The following is a 27,196-nucleotide window of genomic DNA, read 5'->3' on the forward strand; positions in this document are numbered from 1 at the left end:
TGTTCTTGTTGCCCAAGCTGGGGTGTAATGGTGCGATCTCAGCTCACTGCAACCTACGCTTCCCGGGTTCACACGATCCTCCTGCCTCAACCACCAGAGTAGCTGGGATTACAGGCATGTGCCACCACACCCAGCTAATTTTGTATTTTTAGTAGAGATGGGGTTTCACCATGTTGGTCAGGTTGGTGTCGAACTTCCGACCTCAGGTAATCCACCTGCCTCAGCCTCCCAAAGTGCTGAGATTACAGGCATGAGCCACCATACCCAGCCTCATTTTCTATTTTAAAAATTTCGTTATAAGAACACAATATGAGGCTATGAGTAGACACTCTTAGATTTCTAAGTGTACAATACAGTACTGTTATATGTAGGCACAATATAGCAAACTTCTAAAAATTATTCATCTTGCATAGGTGAAATTTTATACCTGTTGATTAGCAATTTTCCATTCTCCCTTCCCTTAGCCCCTGGAAACCACAATTTTATTCTTTTTATTGGACTCCTAATGTATGTCAGGCTCCAGAGTCTTGGCAAGTTGCAAAGTCCTTAAGTAGTTGATAGGCAATTTAAAACAAGTACAGCATAAGCTCTCCAGTCATTCAATGTTTAATTTAGGGACTGGAACATTTGAGAAATAATATGTATTTCATTTTACCTCTCCTGTCTGCCATACCTGCATAACACATTAGAAATTGGCAGAAAATTGACAAGGAGAAAATGAACTCCAGGATGTGCTTTTCATCTCAAGTACTAAAAGTCATCACAGTTTGGAGCTCAGGGGATATGTGTTATCTCCCACAGAATGGAAAAAATGTTCAGAATCTTCAGATCTTATAGTTGGAATGAATCAGCTAGGCACTGTGGCATGCACCTGTAGTCCCAGGTGCTGGGGAGGCTGAGGCAGGAAGATCGCTTGAGCTCAGGAGTTCAAGGCTGTAGTATGCTATAATCAGGCCTACAAAGATCACTGTATTCCAGCCTGGGCCACACACTGAGACTCCGTCTCCAAAAAGGGAAAAAAAAAAAAAAAAAGGAATCAAAGTGTGTCATTTTGTTCAAAATTCTAACTAATGTAAACCACTTTGTACACTATCCCTGCAGCTGGTCATCAGATATCCAACATTAATATTTCTAGTAACAGGTTTTCACTACTTGCAAGACAGGTCACTTGGTTACTTGTCAAAGTAGAAAAATTTTCTCTTTCCTTAGCTTCAATGGAATCTATCATTCTTATTATGAAGCTATTTCTCTGGATAATCTTTCTGATTCTTCTTTGATGGTACTGTAAACCCAAAAAATTAGTAACAGGTCTCACTTAATTTAGAAAGTTTATTTTGCCAAGGTTAACACAGCCTCAGGAAGTACTGGCGACACGTGCCCAAGGTGTTTGGGGCACAGCTTGGTTTTATACATTTTAGAGAGACATGAGACATTAATCAATATATGTAACAAGTACATTGATTCTTTCCAGAAAGGCGGGGACAACTTAAAGCAGGGAGGGGCCTCCAGGTCACAGGTAGGTAAGAGACAAATGGTTGCATTCTTTTGAGATTCGTTTGATATTGTGAATCAGAATATGCATCTATCTCAGTGAGCAGAAGGATGAGTTTGAATAGAATAGAAGGCAGGTTTGCTCTGAACAGTTTCCAGCATGAATTTTCCTTTTAGTTTAGTGATTTTGAGGGCCCAAGATATTTTCCTTTCACAGTACTTTTACTGTTATTCAGGGTTATGATATGGTCCTCCTTCCCTTCTGAATCTACACACCCTCCATAATTCATTTCTCTGATTCTTAGGATTCAGCTTCAAATTCTAACATATACAGAACCATCATTTTTTTTCTGAGTTTCAGATCTACTTATCTCTCTGGCCACTGAATGGTATCATTTGAAAGTTTTTAGGCCTTTAAAACTCAATACGTCAAAAAAAATTGTTATGTTATACCACATACAAGATTTTCCCCGTCTGTGGCTGCTTTCTCAGAGAATAATATCAACAGGTCAAGGCAGATATATGGGCGCTTTCCTTAGTAACTCCTGCCCATTTTCTCAATCATTGCCTGCTTCCAATAGCCAAGACCTACCATTTCTCCTTTCTAAATAACTCTCACATGAAGTGTTAAGAAGCCGTAGTCCATAGGTGCTAAGAGTTCTTCTATCTTGAGGAGACTTCCTGGCTTTGAATCATGGTTCTATCACTTACTACCTTAATCTCTCCTTGGTTGAAACCTCATTGTAAAATGGGGCCCATGAAGCACATTTAATTTAAAAGAGTTTTTGTGGGTTATTAAAATCAAATTCTTGGAACAGTGCATGGTAGATGATAAGCACTTTATGAATCTTAATTATCCTTTTAATTTTTTTCTTCTGTCAATTCCCATTGGAATCTTTCTAGATAATATCTTCATCCTTTCTCAAGTGCTATCTTACAATAACTTCTCTAAAAGTTACTGGTATTCAAAGTTCTTATCTGGTTCCTTCCATCCAGACCTCATACAAAAGTCAAAATAGGTTTATTGTATTAGTAAGAACCACTATGACCCCACCCACCACCCCCGTGGTTGCTAGTAGTATAAATTCTAGACTCCTAAAGTTCAAGTCCCAGTTCCTTAATATAGTTGCCCCCGCATTGTATTATCTATCCTCTAATTACCTTTTCCACTTCATTATGGACCACCTCTTCCCTTGCTTACTGTATTCCAGTTCTTTGAATCATTCATGTTCTTTCTTATCTCTGGGTTGACTATTGCCCTTCCTGGAATACTCTATCCACCCTATCAACCCTCCATGCTAGTACTTCCACTCTTTTCAATTATGCTACTCTAGTATGTTTCAGTTTTACCCAGTTCTTCCTTATTGTAGCATCTTTGGTATGCAGAATAATTGATCATTTTCTAGTCTGTAAAATATCCCAGGAGATACTGTTATCTCTAATAGGACAAAAATGAGTGGCTGGTACAGGGTAATACTTAATAAACACTAGCTTAATGAATGAATACATTTTAACTAAAAGCTGCCAGCCATTATTATTTTTTTTTTTTGCATTTGGAAAAGAGAAAAAGCATATCTCTTATTTTGTCTAAAATTTTCCAGTTTATTCACCAATTCTGTTATGACTTCCAACATCTGAATACCCTACTACTCAACAAACTCCGGGTAAATTTCACAGTGCTAACAAATTGTGTGTCCCAATCTTAGTCAAACCATTATAAAATACTGATAATTCTGATCCTCTGCTTATATAGGAATTGGTGTTCTGTGTGTTGTTTACATGACTTACTCTGGCCACAAGCTCTGAACACTTCCAGAAACTTGCATTGGTAAATGTTAGAACTTTACACGGACACTAAAAGATCCCATTTCTCTTTCTTAGGTGGCCTTTCATCAGACACACAATGTGTTCCTAAATGTATTTTGGGGAAAACTAACTCCACAGGTTCCCAATAGCATTCATTTAAATGAAGAATATGACACAATCAAATAAAATTGGGAAATACTGAATTAAAATAGCTTCTTTACTACAGAAATTCACAAAATTTTGAATATATTAATGAGTACTGAGAATATCTGAGCTGGTGGATAAAATATGAAGCTTTTCCCTTAGCTTGACTTGACCTTTGACCCCTTCTTGTGCAAAGTACGTTTTGGGACTAGTGCAAAACCAGCTTGTGAAATGCTTTTTCTAAGCAATAGATCTACTTGAAAACATTGACATTCTGTAGAAAACTTAGTTAATTTAAATCTTCTATGATCTTACTAAGAAATATTTTAATACCCCACGTGTCTAAAACAGAAAAGCAAACCATATAGTCTTTCCTCATAAACTCATTTGGAGTTCAGACCTACCCATAATTCCAGCTAATCTTTCCTTCAAGCATTCATTTGCTAGAGTAACCTGGCTATTTTTATTATGTACTTTTTCTTCTTAAAATCAGTTGGCTCACTCTCATAGATATCTTGCTGCTATTTGTTTGTGTGTGTGTTTATGCATTCTTGGCTGCTATAGACAGAATTGTGTCTCCCTAAAACTCATATGTTAAAGGTCCTCACTTCCAAAGTGACTGTATTTGGAGATAGGGTCTAGAAGGGGGCAGTTACAGTTAAATGAAGTCATAAGAGTGAAGAATTGATTTGAGGATTAATTTCCTTGTAAGTGGAGATACCAAAGAGATTGTACTCTCTCTCTACCTTATAAGGACACAGAGAAAGGGGAGCTGTCTGCAAACAAGGTAGAAAGCCGAAGCCTCCTGGGAGCTTGATCTTGAACTTTACAGCCTCCAAACTGTAAAGAAAATATATTTCTAAATATATTCCTATTGTTTAAGATTATGGCATTTTGTTATGAAAGTCAGAATAGACTAATATAACTACCTAATTAATCCTCACATCAGTTATCCTCAGTTGTATTTCCTCCTTTAACTAAAAACAAGTGAATATCACTCAGAAGGGTTATAGCCAAACTCAAGAATTTGGATGTTTTGATTCCAGGGATTTGTTATGACATAGTTCTTCATTATTTTCAGTAGAACAGTTTTCTTAACTAGTACAAAATCTGAACTCATGTCTAACCTCGTTTTTATTCTTATGTCATTTTGAAAAGGAAACAATAATGAATAAAGTAAGTCTAAAATTTATTCTAACACTATAATCAATTTCCTGGTTTCTATAAGGAAATAACTATGACAGGATGAGCCAAGGTTCGTGTTGGTCTTTCTTCCCTTCCGGCAAGCATTACTATTACCTGTCTGAGGGGCACCTCTGGCCCAGAAAGCAGATGAATGATTGACATCACCCAAGCCCAGTGACTTACCAGGAACTTGTTAACTCAGAAAATAAAGGCCCTCCACATTTTCGTGCACTTTTTGGTGATTTGTTTTGATTTTAAAATGCCTTACACTTTAGAAACAATGAGTCTAATCTCCAATGGAACAGGAATGTTGTCTATGGAGAGATCTACTTCTCATTCACGATATCAAATTTTCATAATTTTAATTATTCATTTTCATTTAATCCAGGTGTATTTGACATTTACTTTATTGTTAGAGAGATTAAAATATATTGTCTTTGATTAAAAAAATCCACATACATCTCAGAAATAGGTGTACATTGTATCATTTGTAAATGTAGAAATTGTTATCTGCAAAGGTACATGCTTTTCTTGATGGCCAAAGAAAGAACATTCCTTAAATTAACATTTCCCAAATGAGTTCTGCAGAAAATTAGTTCTGCAGGATTTTTTTTTAGATATTAAATTAAGGAAGGATATTGTAGTTTAATATGTTTAGAAAACTCCAAGTTAAACAAAGTTAAATGGGTTTCTTGACTGCAGTATATCTGATATTGTTTAAATGTTAAATTGCCTTGTGAGTTTCCAAAGGGAGCATATCATATGCAATATTTTCTGAATTTAATTTGATCATATAAACCTCTTTTGTTGTTGTTACTGCTGCTGATGTTTATTTTTCACTTCTTTGGTTTCACAGAGAGCATAGTCTGTTAGTGTTACACAGCATGTTTTAGAAAATGCTCTTTATGTAAAGGTACGAGTCTTTCATATTGCATGAACATATAAAACTACTACCTGTTTTAAATTAATTCTTATTTTAAAGATTAATTTAACATTAAATTCTAAGTAAACATTAAATGCAAATTTTGAGTCTTCATACAGAGTCATCAACCTAAACAGATAGAAGTATCTACACTCTATGGCAGTGGTTCTTAAAGTGTAGTCCACACACAGCAGCCTCAGCATCACCTGGGGACTTAGAAAGACATTCTCAGACCCCATATCAGACCTGAATCAGTCATGCTGGGGTTAGGTCCGCCAATCTGTGAGTAGAGGTACAATAAGATGTGAAGTTAAACCGCAGTTACACCTAAACATATACCGATCAGACCTCGTTCTAAGCTATTTCTTTATTTCATTTTAGAATCAGTAAAGCAAACTCAGCATTACAAAGAATATTTATGAAAAAAAAGTTAATCAGAATGTTTGGATAATTGATTGTTCCAATCTGTATTCTGTCACATTCACAATTGCTTTTAGGCATGGTTTTAACGCCCTTGCTCTATAAATACTCCATGAGACTCCTCAACTTTGAAATTACAACCTGCATAGCCTTCAGAAGTTCAATAAACACTATAGTGTAAAATCAAATTACTAATTAGAATAGTCTTCAAATAAAGCATAACTTTCTTTAAGAGGGCTCTTTAACACTTCAACGTAAAAAATAAGTAGAATCAACATAATTCCTGACTTCTAGAAGAAAGTGAAAAAATCTTTATATTAGCTAGGGTCACAATTCACAGTTACACTCTTCTACATTAAGGAAGAAGGATTCTGGGGCAATCAGTTTGCATAGCAAAGCACAAAAATTAACAAAAAAAGGGATGAAAGTGACCTCCATAGACAAGTTTGTTCCCTATCATTTATAGGCCCAGAAGATAAGTTATCCTGAGTGTTGACTAACAGAAGTTTTTCATCCTCCTTGGTTACACCAGGGTTGCGGGAAAAATAATTGACTTTTGGGCTTAAGTGATGAATAATCCTATTTTCTTCTTAAGCCTTTTGTTGAAATACCACTACACACACACACACACACACACACACACACACTGTTTTATCTGAAAACTTGCTTGACCCTTCAGACAATATCAAACCTGAATTTTTCAGCTGAGGACTTTTCCAAGCCTACTAAAGTAATTTGGTTTGAGTTTTTGTTTGTTTGCTTGTTTTAATCATAGATTTCTGGAGCTCAGTGTAAACTTTTTCCGGCATATGTAAATTACATTTTAAATAAGTTCTTTGAAAATTTTCATATAAATAGGACACAACATTTTTTATAATGCTATCTATTTTGCTAGTAGTTCACTTATTTCATATTAACCTTGAGGCAACTGTTGGCCAAATATGGCAGTTTTAAATAACATGAAGATTCTTATCTATTTATGACTTTTTTGGTTATAAGAAACAGAACTAAAACTGAAGCTTACATCAGCCAAATTTGATCGGGATTTTTCATATGTGACCTCTCATAAATCAACTCTGGAAGGGGTGGTGTGGTGGATATGGTATATGGGGGACACTGGATAGATAGAGAAGATGAGAAGGATTAAGAGAATCCTTGTAATTTGGTAAGACCCCCACCAAAAAAATCCTTGTAATTTGGGAAGACATATTCCAAATGTATTGAATAGTTTCTGAAAACAAAATCATAATGCCAAAGAATTATCTTTAATTTTTAAACTTATGGTAAGTTGATTCAACTTGAATGGTTAAGAAAATACATGTAACCCAGAATATAATATTAAGAGGAAAGATACCAGAATTCAACAGCAATAGCCATGTGTTCCAACATGAAAAAAACTTCCCTCGATTGAGTTTTCCTTTAATGTGACATACTATTTGTATCATTTGGGATATAATTTAACTTCAAGCCTTATTTAAAGTGGTAGTAAAACAGAACTTCTCTGAGGGAGAAAAAACAAAACATGTTCAGTAGTACTCTGTGCTAGTTTGCTGTGATGTGATGGTATTTACAAGGCTCTTTCATTATTAATTCAGCAGAATTTGGAATTAAATGTATGGCAGCTATTAACTTGGATCTGGAACACTCAGCAGGGCCACTATAAGTGAGAAGGCCTTAAAATATGAAACTCGTCCAAATAAAGGGTGACATAAATTTTGTAGCATAATTTAGTTTTAAAAATAAAACTAAGCAAATTACACCAGTGGACACATTAGGAGAATGTCCACAGTTAAAGAATTGCTAAGATGTAGCATTATAACACGAAAGAATTTATGATAAAATGTCTCAACTGATGTGCATGCAGTGATCTCCTTTGTTAAAAAATGGGGATGCTATCCATCTTCCTCCTAGATAGTAACCAATTTCCACATAGTTCTTTCACTTCTATAAGATCTGACAACCTATAACCCTTCCATGGATACTTACTTTTTCTCATATTGTTATATAATTTTATTAGAGTAAGGTCACATATCTCTGAAAATAATTGTGAAATGTATTGGGGCATGTATTATTCCATTCTCATGCTGCTAATAAAGGCATACCTAAGACTGTGTAATTTATAAAGAAAAGAATTTTAATTGACTCACAGTTCAGCATGGCTGGGGAGGCCTCAGGAAACTTACAGTCATGGCAGAAAGGGAAGAAAACACGTCCTTCTTCACATGGCTGGAGCAAGGAGAAGTATGAGAACCAAGCTAAGGGGGAAGCCCCTTATACAACCATCAGATCTTGTAAGAACTTACTCACTATCACCAGAACAGCACAGGAGTAACCACCCCCATGATTCAGTTACTTCCCACTGGGTCTCTCCCACAACATGTGGGGATTATGGGAACTATAATTAAAGATGAGATTTGGCTGGGGACACAGACAAACCATATCAGGCATAAACCACATCTCATATTCCTTTTCTACACTTCATGCGGCCTTCCTATCTGACAATGGAACGCACAGAAAACACTTGATAGATACCAACTGATTCTTATTGAGGTACCCTGATATAGATTAGAAGCATTCCACAATATACAGATAAAGCACTCAGCATTAGGTGGGCTGTGGTATACCAACCACAAAATAATATGTTTATTTTTCAATATTTTTTTCTTTTATTGATAAAAACTACACAAAAGCTAATTGATAATTAATTTAAAAAGCAATGTTACAATTATCTTGTGTTTAGAAATGCATCAGCTTGGCAGTTTCATTCATCGAGCCCATGGTCATGGCTCTCTTATAGCCTTAGTCCATGTGAGAATGCTTCTGCTTGTCTTCTCATTCGGTGATCTTCATGGCTCTCTCAGACATCCTACACGGTGAGGGCTGCCAATGGGACAAAACAAAATTCCTTCTATCATGTCCCGTATATGGCATTTGTCATGAAGGATCATTCACCCAGACTTATTGGGTTTTCCAGTAGTTTTGTCAAACTTTGTAGTCGACTTTCTCTGTGGTCCGTGGTAAAGCACATTTTCTTTTGGTACAACATAAGCTTTAATGCTCATGTTTTGTATTAGAAACTTGATCAGGAAAGAAAAAATAATAAAATAAAACACGAACAGACAGTATTTTTAAAGAAAAAATAAATGAAAGCAATTTAAATAAAATCTGTGAGAGTTACACACACCTAAAGAGGAAAACTGTTGTTTCCCTAGCTTCCCACCCACCCCTGTTTATTTGCTCCCCTGTGGTTCTCCAGCCCAGGAACCATGCAGTGTAGAAAAATCAAATATACAAACAAACCTATATGTAGCTAGGGTGAAATCTATTTTTATAAGAACTTGACACTCTTATTATTTACATCCGGGAGCATTTTTGTTTGTTCGTTTTATGTTTTAAAGCAAAGAAAGTTCTGCAGTCCTCCCGGTAATGCTGCAGGTGCATTCGCTGCCTTCTTGAAGCAGTTTTGTTTGTTTTTTCTTTTTCTTTTCTCTATGTCATAAATGTTTCAACAGGAACGATGAGCTTGCTCGATTGCACGATTGTGTACACCCATTCTCCTTTAAGATGAAGGCCCTCCCTCCCCCCATGGAGCTCCCCAGTGAGGAGTTGGCTTCAGCGTTAGTTTGCAATTCTCTCAAGGTAGATGGTTGGTGCCGCCGACCTGGCGATGGTCGCGATGAAGCTGTGGTCTCGCCCCAGCTCCAGGCCGGGGCTTTCGTCCAGCTCTGGAGACACTGTCTCATAGCCCTTGGTGACATGGAGTGGCTGGTGGGCCTGGCAGTACCCCATCACCGGTTGGTCATAGCTGTAATATGGCAAGGGCTTCACGTGGTGTGGTATCTAGATATGAGAAATAGAAAGATTGGTTGATTATAAAGTTGCTTTGGAAAGATAGGACAACACTCATCAGATTGTATTTTTGTTCTCTTTCATGCTGTTTCAAGTCATCAGCTACAGATTCAATTACAAATAAACATTAACAAAATCATGATTACTATTTAACTCAATATTGTTTTGTCAGCATATTGTGTGTATATACTTCGTACATAAAACAATATCTTGCAACTTTTCATTGCTCTAGCTAGCTAGCTAGCCATTGCAATAACAGAAAGTTAGAAACAACCTAAATGCCCAAGGAATTTTAAAATTGATTATGTAGATCCTATATTTGAATGTAGATCTTAACAATATAGGGGAGGATCTATCTGTTGTAATATGGCAAGATATGGTACTAAGTGGAAAAAAAATTAAGGTGCAAAAGAATGTATGGCATGATCTATTTTGTGTAAATAAATATATTTACACTTTTACATATATATAAACATATATATAACTTTTTATTTGATATCTATACACAATTGAAATCTTTACTATCATATGTAACTTTTATTTAGTTTTAAAAAATAATCACAATTTCCCATATGTTAATTCTAACACTTTGTCACATGTCAACACCGGACCAAAGAACTCTGGAATCATGGGAGAAGGCACATCTTTATGTTCATAATATGTAATGTCATTATTGGTTTTCAAGGTAACAAGCCAAATGTATGTCTAATGTTAGCATAATAGACTTGAGTAATGGTCTGCAGAAATTCCTTTAATATAAAAAGCAGAAAATATCAGTTATAATAATTTTGAAGTTTGGTGGAGCTTTTTATTAGACCACACATTTCTGATAAAGATAAATGTATTCTAAATTTAGAAAAAAGCAAATGAGGCTTGCTTACTTCTTGCTCTCATGTTAGAATATTTCTCTTACTTGTGAGATACAATTTGACACTCTTGAACAATCCACAGATGAGAAAAGTGCAAAGGCTCCATTGCCCTGTAAGGTTAGATATTGTGGCAGTTTTTAAACTATTGACTCTTAGCTCCAAATTCCCTTCTGTGGTTGCTTTTAGGATGCTGAGGTTGGGACCTTGCAAACCATGTATCTGTTTTACTAGTGGTTTCCTGTTAGGCTTTGCCAATGGAGGGAGATGGCAAGGCTTGGCAGGGAGAGGGAATTGCTCCCATTGTTGGTTTCCTCTTTTGTTTCTCCCTGCTCCAGAAATTTATCGCAATGGCACGTCTTCATTCTGGCTGTATCAATTTATTCCCATAGCAGCAGGTGCTGCCTCTTTGTAGTATTTCCAACACTTGCAGTACATCAACACTTGCAGTACATCCAACATTTGATCTCATCAAGCCCTCCTCAGAGACACCAACACTAGCACCAGAGGGGTTTGAGGTTCATCACCACAAAGCCTCTCCTCCAAGCTTTTAAGTCTTAATGATCTTCCTTTTGTTGCCTCAGCCTCGAAGACGGTAGGGGTGGTAGCTACTTCCTAACATTGCTGTTTCTGTGATACCATGGCAATATCTTAGCCTTTGCATAAATTTGGTTAATAACTCTATATCCACTTAGCATCCTTTCTAAAAATTCTTTCTTAAAATAACTGATATTGTGTCAGTCTCCCGACTGGACTATGTTTGAATCCTTCTGTATCTAAAAGTGCGGAAATTAAGTTGTTTTGATTTTATAATTTACTAGAGTTAACCACCAGAGGTCTTATGGCTCCCTATACTGCAAGGAGTTAACCAGTCTTAAATATAATTTAGCAAACTTATTTTTAGAAGTCATTCCTCTGTTTACTATGCAAGTTTCTCAAATTCTCTTAAAACTAGCTCTAGTATTTTCTTGCTGGTATTTTTATTAATGTGATTAATACAACTTTGACACAAGTTCACTATCTATTTGTATGACAATTACGTTTTTAACACTTCTCTGCTTATTAAGATGAAAGTCACCTCCTCACAGTTTTTAAAACTTAGATTAAAGCAATGTTTTCTATGGGCGATTGCCACTCATTAGTAGGTTATGAAATCAATTTTGTGAATCCAAAATAAGCATTTAAAAAAATTAAATTAGCTAGAATAGAAAGTATCAGAGTATAGAGTATAGATAAGTTGTTCATAAGAGTTTTGTCTTAAATTTACGTGTGGGAACATCAATGTGTGTACTGGGTCACATTTTGAATTTCGAAAATTGGGAATCATAGTAGAACATGCTTTTGAAAAAATACTTGATCAAAGCACATATTCAGATTACAATTTATTTTACAGGGACTGACAATAGCCTAAATTCTGTTTTTATTATTCATTTCTATTAACTCGCATAATTCACTGCTTTTCACAATGAATTGGAAAATTAATATGTAATGCTTTGTTTCTGATTTGTTGTTGTTGTTTTACTTCTAAAGGAGGGTAAAAACTATTTTCAGGAAGTCTTTTAAGAAATAATAACAAGAGAATTTCTCATCAAAAAAGTTATTGATAAAATCTTGAATATACCATTCTATTCTTTAAAAAGGAGAATTGCAAAAAATACATACTAGGTCAGAGTTGTGATTGATGAAGTGATGTTTTAAAAGTTGAACCTTAATTTCTGTGCTGACAGAGAGAGCTAGGAAGAGACTGTAAAGTGACATGGCTGAATTACTAGATACTAAATAAAAGTTAGCTCTAATCTACCTCACCCCAAATTGATTGCTTTGTTTTGTTTTTATTATTTCTTATCAGTGAGACCTCTTTCAATCAGTACAGGTTCAGACGTAAAATGTTTGTCAGCAGGATCTATTTTAGGAAACCTCATAGGATTTTTCAGTGTGTCAGATTCCTGGAGATATGTGTGATTGGTGTCGTGGGTCACTTAAACTCCAAGAAAGCATCGAAATGTAGGAAGACACTTTGTGCTGACATTTCAGCAGGGAGAATGTTTTGAAAAAGGACTTCCTAAAAGTAACATAGCCCATTCGTACTCTCTTGTTAATGGGTGAAGTAGCATAACTTGAAAATCACATAAAAAATTCAGCAAATTATTTCCAAATGGAAACAACATTCACTGATTATAGAACATTTGTTCTACACTTTCACTTAAATAAATGACTGATTTTCTGCAAATTATCCACATTACTAAAAGACATCAACATGAACATTAAACATGGGTTGTGGTGGTGTTCACCGTCTTGTAGCACTGTCAATGGTCTTCACAAAGAGGAGATACTTGAATTCACACACACATACAGAACAGTGAATGTGAGATGAAATCAGGACCTTAGGGATCTTTTGGCACAACCAGGTGAATCTACAGATGAAAATAAGTAGCTCATAAGTGAACATTGTTGAATTTGCAATGTTTACTTAAAGCCTTTTAATTTAAACTATAGTGGGAGAGAACAATTTCATAGCTAATAAATCATGGTATTTGTCTTCGAATTAAGTTGACTTAAAAGTCAAGGGACCTGCATTAACTGCAAAGCTTTAGGTTTACATATTACACCATTTCTGAACTGAGAAAATTTGTTTTGCTATTACAATTGTAGTTTGTTTTTTTACAGCACACAAAAAAGGGGGGGCTCATATCATATTCTCTATTGTAATTGAGACAGGCTTAAAACCTCTTGGAGAGTAAAAACCATTGTAAACTTCCCTCCTGCACAACAGACCAATAGCAAGAATTCAATAGCCAAGGGCATTGGCAAGCTTTGAAAGAGCATCTGAAATGTTTGCTCTTTTACTCTTCAAGTCTTTTCTATAGGGCACTATGTAATCAACTGAATTCCTGGGTTCTGAAGAGCTTAGAGGCTGAGGTCTTGTACTTTATAGTAATAGTGTACAGTACATTAACCACCTGGCTCCCTGTGTGTGTCATTGTTTCCTTTCCAGTAGTCAAAACAAAGTATCCTTAAGTTTTGCTTAATTCAGATTTGGTATTTTTGTAAATGTGTTCTCAGAGCCTCTCCAAATGGTTCTGTGTTCCATCAGCTCTCTGATGAGCTCCACTCTGTAGCACAGCAGAACAACACTATTTAAAGATGTCCTCGTTAGCACACTTGACTGCTCGTTGACTGCATTGGAAGCTGTACTTTATTTACAGATAATGGATGTGGAGCATAGAATTTTAAAAACACATAGAGAAATATATTCTACTATCCTGAAATTCTGCCATTTGATACTCTGAAGTATATGAGCACTTTAACATAAATCACATTAAATTTTTCTTTCATGCAGAGATAGTTTAAATCTGAAGTAGGTTGTGAAAAGGAGGAACCATTATGACTAATTATAAGTCACTTTAATCCTTTTGAGTTTCAAGTAACTCCTCTGAAAATAGGGATAATAGTGACAACTCATTGACCTCTATAAATTTCAGAAAATGCTGACAGTATTCCCTGATACTGAAAAAAGAAGGAATACACTGAAGGGACATAGTCACACTCTGGTTTTCCTCAACACTGACAGTGTCTTTCTTGAAGGGTGACATGTCTTTTGTCTTACAGTTTCCATTTAGAGAGATGCTAGCACATGATGGCTCACAGATTGGCTCATTAACAAGCCCTTCAGTCCTATTTTCTGTGCTAAGAAGCTTAGAAACTTTTGTGTATGTTCTGGTTTTCCAAAAACTTCATTTCTCATTTGGCCAGAGTATTTTTTTTCTTCAAATACAATGAAGAAAGTTAAAAGTGACACGTTTTTTTCAATTATACGGGTTCATAGTGTTAATGATTCAAAAAGAGAAGTCAGGGAGAGAGCGTATTTTTCAATGTTGGGAGGCAGGATAATTATAGAGGACTATGTGGAGTTTCACAATCTGAAAATTGATTCACATCCCATAATTCTACATCTATCATCATTATATTTAAAGTGAGAAATGAACGTGTCTGTGTAGTAAATGTGAGAACAATGTGAAATAGACTCTTGATATATATGATCATGAAAGGCTTTTGAAGTTCAGTTTTGCTATGAGCATGCAATTCAAATATTGTGACCCTCTTTTCTCAAAGGTAGTAGCATTAGTTGTAAGTCGTTTAAGAGTTGGATCATTTTAAAATTACCACGGACTATCATTAGTCTTATTTATGAACTTTTCATGAACATTGTTCACATTTCAGCATGAGTTCTTTCAACTGAAGTCATAAAAGTAGATTTTCAATTTTCTAAATGACATTTGGTCCCTAATTTTCAGAATTAAAGGATAGTGTCTAACTACTCAGGCCATTTACAAAGTACCACCATATAAATCCAGATGAAGAATTCAATGCAGTTGAATTGCTTAATGAAGATAGACACTTCACTTATTGGAAGTAAAATTAATTTTAAAATGAATATCCATAGCTAAATGAGTATATAACTTAGCTGTTATTCTACTGACTATATTAGTATGTGACAACAATGGACAAGGAATAAGTATATGTAAACAAGTTTGGGTAGTGGATTTTTTCAAGAACTTTTATTAAACTGATAGAACCTCAACTCATTTAACTTAGACAAAAGAGAAATTTAATTGGCTCATAGAATACAAGACAGGATATAATGGCTAAACTAAAGGATGAGCAAAGACAGCACTGAGTATTAGGAACAACTGAACCTAGGAACACAGTGCCATCAGGGTTCTGTCAGGGTCCTGCTGATCAAACGTGCCTGATAGTTTCAGCATGTTATCTTCATATCCTGGCTGCCAAATGGCTTCCTACACCTGACAGACATGTAAGTGTGAAAACTCCCAAGTTTTATGTATTCTACTCATGGTAGATAACATTATGGCTTCAGTTATTTCTAGCACCCCTCACCAATAGGTGAGGTGTCTACTTTCCTTTGCCTAGAATACAGGCTGGCCTCGTAACTTCTCTTGACTGATATAACACAGTGACGGTGACATTTTGTGAGTTCCAGGAGCCTAACCTATCTAGCCTTTGCTCTGTGAATATGCTTGGGTTATTTTGCCAGAGGATGGAGGTTATGTGGAGTGACTGGCATCTTAGACCAGCCGGTCTCCGCAGTACTCACGGGAGCTCATCACAAGCACATGAGCACAACAGCAAAGTCCGCAAAAGGCCCTGGATAAGCAGAATTGCTCAGCTAAGCCTAGCTCATATTGCCAACCTCCACAGACTCAAATATATGTTTTCTGTTGTAAGCTAATCAGTTTTGGTGCGGTTTGTTATGCAGTAAAACCAACAGCACAGCTTCCATTACCAAAGGGGACTATATTATGTGGTCCCTGGTACCACGTTCATAAATATATGAAAAATCTTGATTATTTTATCTTAGTAGTCTATCCCTGAACCATTTTACTATACTTACCATGTTCAATATTTATATAGATTAAGTTGAAGTAACTTCTCAGTTCTGGTCATGGGGAGGAAGTTTTGCAAAGATAAGACAGCTCTCATACAATTAAATTTGATTATTCTGATGACTAGAAAACTCATTTTACAACACTATTTTGAGAAAGTACCTTAAGTTCAAAAGTTAACTGTTCTGTATTAAGATGGAAATTTGAGTCCTGAACTGTGATTACTAACTCCAATTTCCCATTCCAATTAGTTTTGTAAAATGAAGTGTTTTTAGTTTTTTGTGTTTCTTTTTTCATCACCAAACTAAAATTCTTAGAAACTTCTTCAAGACAGAGAGGACAATATATTAAACGAAAAATGTACCAGTGAATCGTTCGATGCAGCTATAGAAAAAAACTGGAGAAAAATTATTTGCAAAACAATGAATCTGTCACTAGCATGGTATATCCAGGTCTGGTAAAAAAGGAGAAAAATGCAGAGTTTTGAGCAGTTCTCTGAACCTGTGTAAAATGAGGGAGAGCATTGGAGTTATAGGAAGACAAGGAGCCTTGGCTTTACTCACAGGGTTCACGGTGTAGAATACTAAAGAAAGCAAGGGCATATCTGAACCAGGAAACTCACATTCTATTTGTAAACTAGAATTAAACTAAGTCCCCCAAACTGACTGAACGGACCCTCTTTTGGCCCAGGGGACCTCGAAAAAAACTGGGTTCCTGGCCATGGATAAACAGGAGGTCAGACATGCCTCATTACACCCACTCCCTGGGGAAGTTTAAACACAAGTGACCAACATTGATGTTAAAATAGCTATAAGACTGAAAGAACAGATGCTTTGTGGCAATACGATACCAAATTATAGGCAAGACCTAAGGCCATGCCAGGCAAGGATTAAGTCATGCACCCCTACAGATCATTTTGACCCAGTATGTTGTGGTTTGCTCTCACAGTCTGACTCTGGCATGGTATCACATGATAATTGGTAGACTTCTTTATCTTAACTTAAACATTCACTTTTATGAACTTCATGTTTTTAGACATAGCTTTGTTCCTTTTATCAATTGCAAATTAAAGAATCTCTGAACCCACCTATGACCTGTAAGCCCTGGCTTCAGTATATTCTGCCTTTTTAGGCCAAACCAATGAATAACCTCCATGTATTGATTCATGAGTTTGCCTGTGATGTTTGCTTCCCTAAATTTTATAAAAAAGAGTTGCATTCTGACTGCCTAGCGACCACTTACTCAAGGCTTCTTGGGTTTATCTCTTCCCCAGGCTGTGCTCACTCATATTGGATTAGAATAAACCTCTTTGAAATATTTAAAACAGTTTAATTTGTTCTATCATCATATTTAAAGAAGAGGGTAATTCTTCAAGTGACTTCCTAAAACAAAATCTCTTTCCCTACTGTTTTATTTCTTGTTGTTCATCTGCCTTTACCAGTAGCAATTTTTCTTTCTCCAGTGTCATAGTCAACTGGTTCATTAATCAAACCAAACCTCTCTTTAAATAGAGGCCCATGCAATGTCTGAGGTCCTAATAGTTGATAAACACAAAAATTTCCCTCCCTAAAGGGAAGCCATAGTAGTGAAAAATCTCCAGAAATAAGAAAAATTCAAGAATTTGAAAGAAGATGATGAAGGCAAGATTTACTAAAAATGAATGAAAATAGAAACAATTTAAAAGGTATTCTCATTGAACTCCCTCATCTAAAACATTGCTTAGATACCTAGTAGATTTTCACATATTTGTTGAATGAAAGAACAATAATCATGTCCTTTTTTATTTTGTTTTGAAGATGGAATAAATAATAAATCTAAAAATAATCTATTTAATTTATGGAACAATTCATTAAATTTATTGACATTTATTTTAGAAAATCTTAAAAGGAAAACAAGAAGATAATGGGGCAAATTGATGCCTCATTTCCATTTCTTTTCTTATGGGCTAAAATGTGTATAGTAGATTGAGCATGTAAAATGCATAATACTCAACACACTAGATGTTGGCTTTTTATACTGATTGGAGTATTGGGACAATTTCAAACTTTCATTTTGACAAAAATTTCTCTACAGCATTTGTTTGTCTTGTCCTATTGTTATACAGAGGTGGGAACGTGTACTATTTGTGCACTCAACAGTTATCCAAATTTTAACTTTTAAGTCAGTCAGGGGATAAGAGAACAAAACATCCACTTCCATCTTTATTGCTCTCCTACCAGGATTTGTTGTCTATGAGGTGCCCAGAGAGTTGATTAAGTTAATGAATGAGGTACTAGCCATCTTTGAAGTTAGCTTTGACTCCATTAACTGAGAAACTTATTACATTAGCAGCACTCTCAGCATTCAGTGAGGTTTTAGGCTAATGAGCTGGATTAATTAGCTGGTATGAATTTCTAAAGGCTTTCCTTCTGTAGCTCCAGCCCCTAAATTAGAAAGAGTAAAGTCTCCCCAATAGTGCATTGTAAGCAAACACCCTATTTAAGTGAATCTATATAAATTTGCCTCCAAAGTACTTAATACAAAATAGAAATGATAGAATTTCCAATCACATAACTTTCTCCTCTGTGAAAAAAATAAGTATAGAAGTTTTAATGATGTACAGAAGACGAGTTTCTCCTAAAACGGAAAACAGTGATTATTACTTGGACCCAAATTCCCTCCAGGAAAATTAAAACCATACAAAAGTAAACAAACAGAAACAAATCCTATCAGCCTACACAACAGGATCAATTTCAGATATGTTTGTTTTAATCCCTTCTCAGCAATTTGAAAAAGGAAATGAAAGCAGGAATGCCAGTACTAAGAAGGTGTAATCAGCATTACAGAGTTTTCCATTCAAGTTCACTTGCAGTTTCTCTAATATTCAGAGTAACCTCTTCCAGTTTTCATATGAATTTGTGTAGTCTTCTATCTGGATCTGTATTAAACCATTTCTAGTGCCCTTAACTTGTTTTACGTAAGAACATACATCTTGCCTGAGGCGAATGCAACTGATTTGCTTGCCTTTTGCAGATTTTGAAAATATACACACTTCATGACTCCCCTAATGCCTCCAATCTGACAGTGTAGTGGGCATTCAGTAAAACCTAGGAAATCAGTTAACAAATGTAAAAGTGAAATGAAATTCACATGTCAGGGAGGTGATTGGGTTTCTTTCTATCATGTACCTCTGTAAAGCAGAATTGCATATCCCATGGTAAAAGTTTAGAACCTACAGACAGACACAGAAGGAAGAAAACTGCAGAGGACATATACATGCTTGATACAGTAAAATGATTACCATGCAAATATAACTTCTTGGAAGACTGGCTGGTCCTCATGAAAAGAGGCATTGAGATGCACATTTAATTACAAAAATGGGAGAAGCCCATTTAGAAAATGCAATTAAAATTTTTATTCTGATTGAATATATTTTGGAACAGCATGGCAAAATGATTCACAAATAATACTGTCTCATATTTTAAATAAAATGTGTAAAGGTCTAGGTTCATACCTGGATCTCTGCCATAGATTGTATACTATTAAGGAGTAATTATATGAAAGTGAATTTGTCCTAATCGTTCATTTATTTATGTATTCATTTCATTATTCACATGGTAAATATTTATCACAGAGGTTGGCAAACTTTTTCTATAAAGGGTCAATAGTAAACATTTTAGACTTGCAACCCATACAGTCTCTATCATAACTACTGCAGTCTGTAGCAACCACTCAAGTCTGCCTTTATTGTGAGAGAACAGACTTGGACAAAACATAAATGAATGAACGTGACTGTTTCCATAAAACTTTACAAACACTGACTTGGGAGTTCATTTAATGTTCACGTGTTAAAAATATTTATTTTCATTTGGTTTTTTTGTTTCTAACCATTAAAAAAACTAAAATCATTTAGTTTCTGGGCCAATTTTCTGAGAGTTAGGCCTTGCGTTAGGAGCTGCGTACATAAAGAATAAAGTAAGGGTGCTGTACTCACGGAGTTTATTAAGAACTGACAGAATGAGACAAACCTAATTCCACTTCCCAGTGGTTTAGACTGCATAATACAAATCAGTAAAGCCGAGGTAGAAAAGCACTCCCAGCTGGCGGGCATTGCAGATTTCACTGTGAAGGTCCAGGTCTTCTCTAGAATAAAGCTCTCAGTGAATCCCAGACAATGAGCTGGACTCACGTAACCTTGGTACTTGGAAGTCAGACTTGAACCTTCAGATGGGAGTGCTGAAGTCACTATTCAGGTCATTTTGATCAAACATGATCTGGCAGGATAAAAGCACACTGACCTTTTAGAGACGATCTTACAGAGACACTCTTAAGCCAGCAAACCTGCCCCTGGGTGTATGATGGCTTATAACTCAAGGCCTGGGAGAACTTTGGTCATTTTGTAAAAGGGGTCAGGTTCACGAGTTATCTAATCATAAACAATGTTTTTTTTTCCCACTTATTTTATGTATGTGTTATGCGTGCGTGTGTGTGTGTGTGTGTGTGTGTGTGTATGTAGAAGTTAAAAATGAGCCTTCGTTTTATTTCTCAATTTCCCCAAGCCTTTTCCTCCTGTACTTGGACTTTTGTATTCACTATTCTCTTTGCCTGGGATCTCCTTCTTCCCCCCCATTTTTTTTGCAGTGGGCTTGAGTTTTAGCGTAAATGTCATGCTTCTGGAGGGGCCTTCTCTAACCACCTGTTTAAAATGTCACCCCACCCTGATTCACATATGTAAACCATTTCCTGTTTCAATTCCTTGTTTATTTTCTTCATAACATTAAAAAAAAGTTAAATATTCTTAATGATGCTTATGTTTCTCCTTTGCTAATAGTTTACCCCAACGTAAGCTCCACGATGTCAGAGAACTTTTATGACAAGTTTGCTGCTGTGTGTAGAATGCTTCAATAAATATATATTATAAGAATGTATGCATTTGAGAGATATTTATTAGAAAATTGAGTTGCATTTGGAAGAAGTTTGCCTCTAAAGCTGTGAGTGTCTCCCTTTCCTTTTCCTCTCTCTACTATGTCCCACCCATTCGTACTTTCAAATTAAAACAGGGAATCTAGAATCACAGGCCACCATTTTCAGTCTACAAATATTTGCATACCTGGCATGTGATGAAAGCCAAAGATATTAGAATGACTAAAGCTGTCCATAACCTTAAGGAACCTGTAGTCTAATATGGAATACAAATGTAAGCAGATTTTTGTAACGTAACTTCATTTGTGGTGAAATGCCATACTGGAGATGCGTGAAAAGTGGCAAGGAAGGAAAGAAGAGGGAGGAAATGACTGTCAGGTGGTTTCTGAGCCAAAGAATGGGTGCTTATGAAGTCAGCAAGAGACAGACTGGTGCTATGTGTAGCTTCCATATACACACAGCACTTCTGCTACTGTTGCCCTGGTAGCTGGCCACATATGTACGATAAACAGCCTACTACCCAGATTGTACATATCAAAAAGCTACTCATTGTCAAATCTTCGTTTATCCAACTCACTCACAACTTGCCCTTGTATAGAATGGAACACCCTCGATCACTTTAGCCTTTATCCTCACCTCCCAGCCCAACAGTGACTTAGTCTTTTGCAAAATAATCATCTCTACCTTCTAATGAGCAGTGAAAACTAACCATAGGCCTGGGGTGTGTAAGGACAGGTCATGAATTTGGTTGCTTTCTCAGCTGCTGCAGGAAAACAAAGTAACCCCTGCCACCCCAATTCAGAAGCCAAGAGGAGCCATTTGAGATTTCTTCAGTCATGCAAGGTGCCTTTAGAGCAGTGGTTCTCAGTCCTGGCTGCAACTTTGACAAATCTGTAGTGGTTTTAAAAATACTTGTGTCTGGTCCCTATCCCAGATAAATTAAATCAAAATTTCTAGGTTATGGCCCAGGCCACGCTATGTTTAAAAAAAGCATCCCTGGTGATTCAAATGTGCAACCTAGGTTGATAACACCACTTAATGTTAAATTTAGGTTGCTTTTGCCTAAAGATGTAGGCCGAGCAGGGAGTACACGGTATGATTTAACTAATTCCCTGTGCCTGTCTGGAGATCGCTTGACTCAAAACAAAGCAGACTGCTTCCCAATAAAAAACCACCAAATATGGTGTACACCTGTGTTTTTTGAGCCTCCAACTAAACTTCCTTTTTTCTTAATCTCATTACCACTAATTATTCTGTATCACCAATTTGAGCCTCTTCACTTGGCCCTATTTATATCCTTGTTGGTGATTAAACTGCCATCCTCTTAGTTACCATCAATTTGGTTATGTATATATTCCATTCTTTTGTCTAAAGTTATGTATAATTCAGTTGGGTAAGTTTAACAGCCATCATTATACACATGTTTTCTAAATAGCTACTTGTAGGTGAATTTACCTTGCATTGATGGCGGAGTGCCCATAAGTGTTCAGTCAGCTGGAGAACTCCTTTGGCTAAACACTTTCACAATCTATTTCTTTTATTTTTTTTAAGTAATTTAATTTACTGAGATGGTAGTAATAGCCCATTCCACTCTGCACTATAGGGAAGAAAGGGTATTTTTATCTACTTAAAAGCTAATAAGAACTCTCGCTGTTGAAAAATATTCAAACCACCCAACTATTTCCATCAAGCGATAAATTTAAAGGAAAAGAAAAAGAATTAAAACCTCAAAATGTTAGCAAATAAGCAATAACGACAAGCAGAAACTTAGGGGAGGACCATTAAATTTATTTCTGCTTTAAAGCAACCTGATGCTCAAATATTAATATGTTAGGGGACTAAAAAAGGATGTCCTCTGACACTGGAAATAATAAGCATTGACAGATAGTTCATGAAATTCACCATTTGTGGTAGTAAATCATAGGAGGAGATGATTTGTATGTGTGAGACTACAGAGAATAGCTTGCAAAAGCTGTTCTCAAGTCGTCCACTCACCCACCCCCAACTACAGCCGCTACCCATGCCAAAGATCACAGGGCTTATTGACTTGGCTCTAACTGTTATACCATGCTCCAGCATGTACCCGCATGGTCACGTGCTTGCAATTCCCCATTGCTACGGAACATTACCTTTACAGACTACTTCCAGTAGCTCCTATTTCAGAATGAAGCTAAATTGAATATCTAGATTGTTTGACATACTCCAGGGGAGTTAAATAAATTCATTACGCTGCACTTCATTATTTCTCTTGGCCATCACCCAGAATATAACCTCTTCTGGGCATCTAGATCTCCTCAACACCATTTCTATAATATTATTTTTGTTTTTCTCTGCCCTAATCTTTTTTCTGCTTTTCTTACCAAAAATTCTACCCTCACCTCTCAAACTCTGATTTCATTAAACTACCCTTCACCCCAAACTACTTTAATGAAGGTGTGCAGCTTCCTCTGCTGTGTATTATGCTTTAATTTTATGTGGCTTCCATACGGAAACTCAAAGTGCCTTTTGTCAGGACAGCAGATAATTTGCATTTATCATTCTGAAAACATGTAAAGTCTCCATGATTGTTTTAACTCATCATGCAGCAAAACTCATTGATTTAGACTAATTAAGTAGGCCAGGTGTGGTGGCTATTGCCAGAAGTGCTAGCACTTTGGGAGGCCCAGGTGGGAGAATTGCTTGAGGTCAGGAATTTGAGACCAGCCTGGGCAACATGGTGGGAACATGGCTCTACACACCAGGGTACAACTCTTTAATGAAAGCTGTAAATTACATAGCATTTTAAAAAATAGAGTTTATGTCATGTGAAACAGGAAGTTTGTGTTTAAATAACATAACATCAACAAGCTACTAGTGTATTTTCACTTCTATCCCCTTGATGGGTAGAGTTTATGTAATATGACTGATGGAAAAGAGAGAACTAACTGGTTGTCCAAGCAGAGCCTAGGAAGATTGACAAGAAAATACAGAAGATAGAATTGCATTCTCTTCCTGTCTATCACCTAGGATTGGGGAGGTAGGAGGCGATGAAAAGGTTTATAAAAGAGTCTGTGACACACTGAACACTAAAGGTGGCATACATATGCTAGGGAGTTTATTCTCCCCTATTCCGGGATGAAAACCAGTGCTCTCATACCCTTTGTCTAGTTAGTGTCATAACACTCTTTGCACTGTGGACTGATTAATTGTGTCTCTTCAAAGTTTATTTTTTAAAGCCTTCACCCCAAATGTGGCTGTATTTGACAATGGGGCCTCTAAGGAAGTAATTAAAGTTAAATGAGGTCACAAGGGCGGGCTCCTGATCTGCTAAAATTAGTGTCTTCATGAAAAGAAATAACAGAGCTCTCTCTCTCTGTGCTTGCACAAAAACAATCATGTGAGCACACAGTCTGTGGCCACCCACAACGTAAGAGAAGAGTCCTCAGAATGAAACCTACCTTGATAGCACCTTAATCTTGGACTTCCAGCTTCCAGAACTGTAAGAAGAAAATGTATGTTGTTTAAGCCGCCTAGCCTATGCAGATGAGTTAGGACGATCCAAACATATGAATAAAGATTTTGGTACTGTGAAGTGGAGTGCTTCTCCAAGAAAAGCTCAAAATGTAGGCATGGCTTTGGATCAGGGTCATGGGTAGAGGCCAGAAGAGTTTTGAGGTCCATGCTAGAAAAGTACTAGGTTGTCATGAAGAGTTTGTTGGTACAAATATGGAAGATGTTAAAGTTAATTCTGGTGAGGAATCACAAATAAAGAAGAGGGTTAGAACATGTTTAGAAATACCCCTTGCTTCTACCCACTAGATGTATTTTATATATATTCTTTTTAGAGAATATATAAACAATCATAAACAGAATGGTGGTAGAGGTATGGATGATAAACGTCATTCTGGTGAGGTCTCAGAAGTTACGAGCAGATTATTGGTCACCAGAGTCTTTGTAAAAAGAACTCAGATGAATGTGTTATAGTGTTTAGAGGAAGAAAAAAATGTTAATGATGAAACTAGATATTTAGCTAAGGAGATTTCTAAGCAAAATATTGCAGGTGCATTCTGGATTCTCCTGACTGCCTATAGTAAAACAATGAGATACAAGAGATGAATGGAAGAAGAAATTATTAATCAGAAAGAAACCAGAACTTAAAGATTTGGAGAATTCTCGGCCCATGCATATTGCAAAAAAAAAAAAAAAAAAAAAAAAAAAGGAATAGAAAGAGAAAGCATGTTCTAAAGAGAACAATAAGGCTGTGACTGGACCATTACTTGATAAAGTGATTATAGAATTATATAAACTGAGGCCCGGCGTGGCGGCTCATGTCTGTAATCCCAGCACTTTGGGAGGCCGAGGTGGGCGGATCATGAGGTTAGGAGATTGAGACCATCCTGGCTAATATGGTGAAACCTCATCTCTACTAAAAACACAAAAAAATTAGCCGGGTGTGGTGGCGGGTGCCTGTAGTCCCAGCTACTCGGGAGGCTGAGGCAGGAGAATGGTGTGAACCCGGGAGGCGGAGCTTGCAGTGAGCCGAGATAGCACCACTGCACTACAGCCTGGGCAACAGAGCGAGACTCCGTCTCAAAAAAATAAAAAAAATTACAAAAAAATAAGAATTATATAAACCGAAACACTGCCAGTTTGAACTAAGGGAGACAGAGAAAGTGGGAAAGAATGAAGAAAGACTGCTGAACTTCTGGGATCCCACCAGGAGAGGATTATAAAGCTATCCAGCTGCCAATGTAAATTTTCCCATAAGAAAAGGGAAGAAAAGGGAAGGATGACCCGAAGATTCTTCAGAGATCATTTGAACCGCCCCTCCCAGCATAGGTCCAGGGGAAAAGGCTGATTCCTCCTTGATTTCAACATGACAGGCTGGCTCTTGCTGCCTGCCTGGAAAATTGTGGAAGTGGAGCTGCCACCTAAAGACATGGACCTAAAGTCATGGATGTGGAGTCACCACCCAAGTTGGTCCAGAAAGTGGACCACCACCCACGTAGGCCTGGAAAGTGGGGAATTGAGCCAAAAAGGATTATTTATGAGCCTTAATATCTAATGGAGTTTGCATTGTAGTGGAATTTTTTTGGGACCCATCACAACTTTCTTTCCTTTCTCTCTTTTAGAATAGATCCCCTATTCTATGCATGTCACAGCATGATGCTTTGGAAGCACGTAATTTGTCTAGTTTCTCAGTTCACAGCTAGAGAGGAATTTTGCCTCAGGATGAACTATATACTTCCATTCTCACCTATATCTGATGTAAGTGATATTATTTGAGAGTTTAGAGTTTATACAGGAAAAAGTTAATGTTTTAGGGGATGCTTGGATGAAATAAGTTTATTTTGCATGCAAACAGAACATAAAATTTGGGGGAAGAGGAGCAGAATATTATGTGTCCTAACCCTCAGTATGGCTATATTTGGAGATAGGGCCTCTAAGGTAGTAACTAAGGCTAAATGAGGTCATAAAGTTGGAACACTGATCCAAAAGGATTAGTGCCCTTAACAAGATGAGATGCTAGAGAGTTATTTTTCTCCCTTTTTCTCTTTTCTCTTGTGTACAAAGGAAGGTCATGTGAGCACAGATGAGATGACTACTGTCTACTAGCCAAGAGAAGGGGCCTCAGAATGAAGCCTTCCTTGCTATCACCTTAAGCTTGGACTTCTGGCCTCCAGGACTGTGATAAACAAGCTTCTGTTGTTTAAACCAACCCATCTGTGGTATTTCATTCTGAGAGCCTGAGCCTGCTAACATAGGCACCCTCACCATGGCCTGGTAAGGCTTTGTATGAAGACATGTGGATGATGTCACAATGATGGAGGAAATGTAGCTGCAGCCGATGAACTATTTTGTGAGAAAGTGTTGTTAGTCCTTCTGCAGGTATCCAAAAACATTTCTTGAAAGAGAGATGAGTGAAATTCTGCAATTTAACAATTGAGTAGTGGCTTTGGTGGCATTTACCTAATTTATAGATTCTGGACTGAGAAGCAGTCTGCAAGGATCATTATATTGCCTGCCTGTAGATACTGTGATCTTTCTCCAGAGAAAGTACCTCTGAATTTAGGGAAGAGCCTACAGGATTACAATCATTTATCATTTCCTGAACATCTTCCTCCATTCTCCATTACATAGTATGGATCTTTATAGCATTTAAAGGCAGCTGGAACTGGGAGGGGGTTATACATGTGGGGAATTGTTCCTTTCTTGTGCCTTACTTT

General features: G+C 36.7%; 1 protein-coding gene across 3 annotated transcripts in view; it reads right to left on the reverse strand.

Annotated features, from left to right (window-relative positions):
* Positions 1–1,315: 1,315 nt before the first annotated feature.
* LOC105465328 (leucine rich repeat transmembrane neuronal 4) overlaps positions 1,316–27,196 on the reverse strand; it is a 780,577-nt gene continuing 754,696 nt past the window's right edge. For 2 of the 3 annotated variants that reach the window (XM_011713736.3, XM_071076972.1), the window contains one exon: positions 1,316–9,808. In XM_011713736.3, coding sequence (XP_011712038.2) covers positions 9,587–9,808 — 222 coding nt within the window. In that variant the 3' untranslated portion in view covers positions 1,316–9,586. The remainder of the gene's footprint in view (positions 9,809–27,196) is intronic. The other variant, XM_024787834.2, reaches the window with a different exon arrangement.

The sequence above is a fragment of the Macaca nemestrina genome, chromosome 13 (assembly GCF_043159975.1).
Source record: "Macaca nemestrina isolate mMacNem1 chromosome 13, mMacNem.hap1, whole genome shotgun sequence".
NCBI lineage: Eukaryota > Metazoa > Chordata > Mammalia > Primates > Cercopithecidae > Macaca > Macaca nemestrina.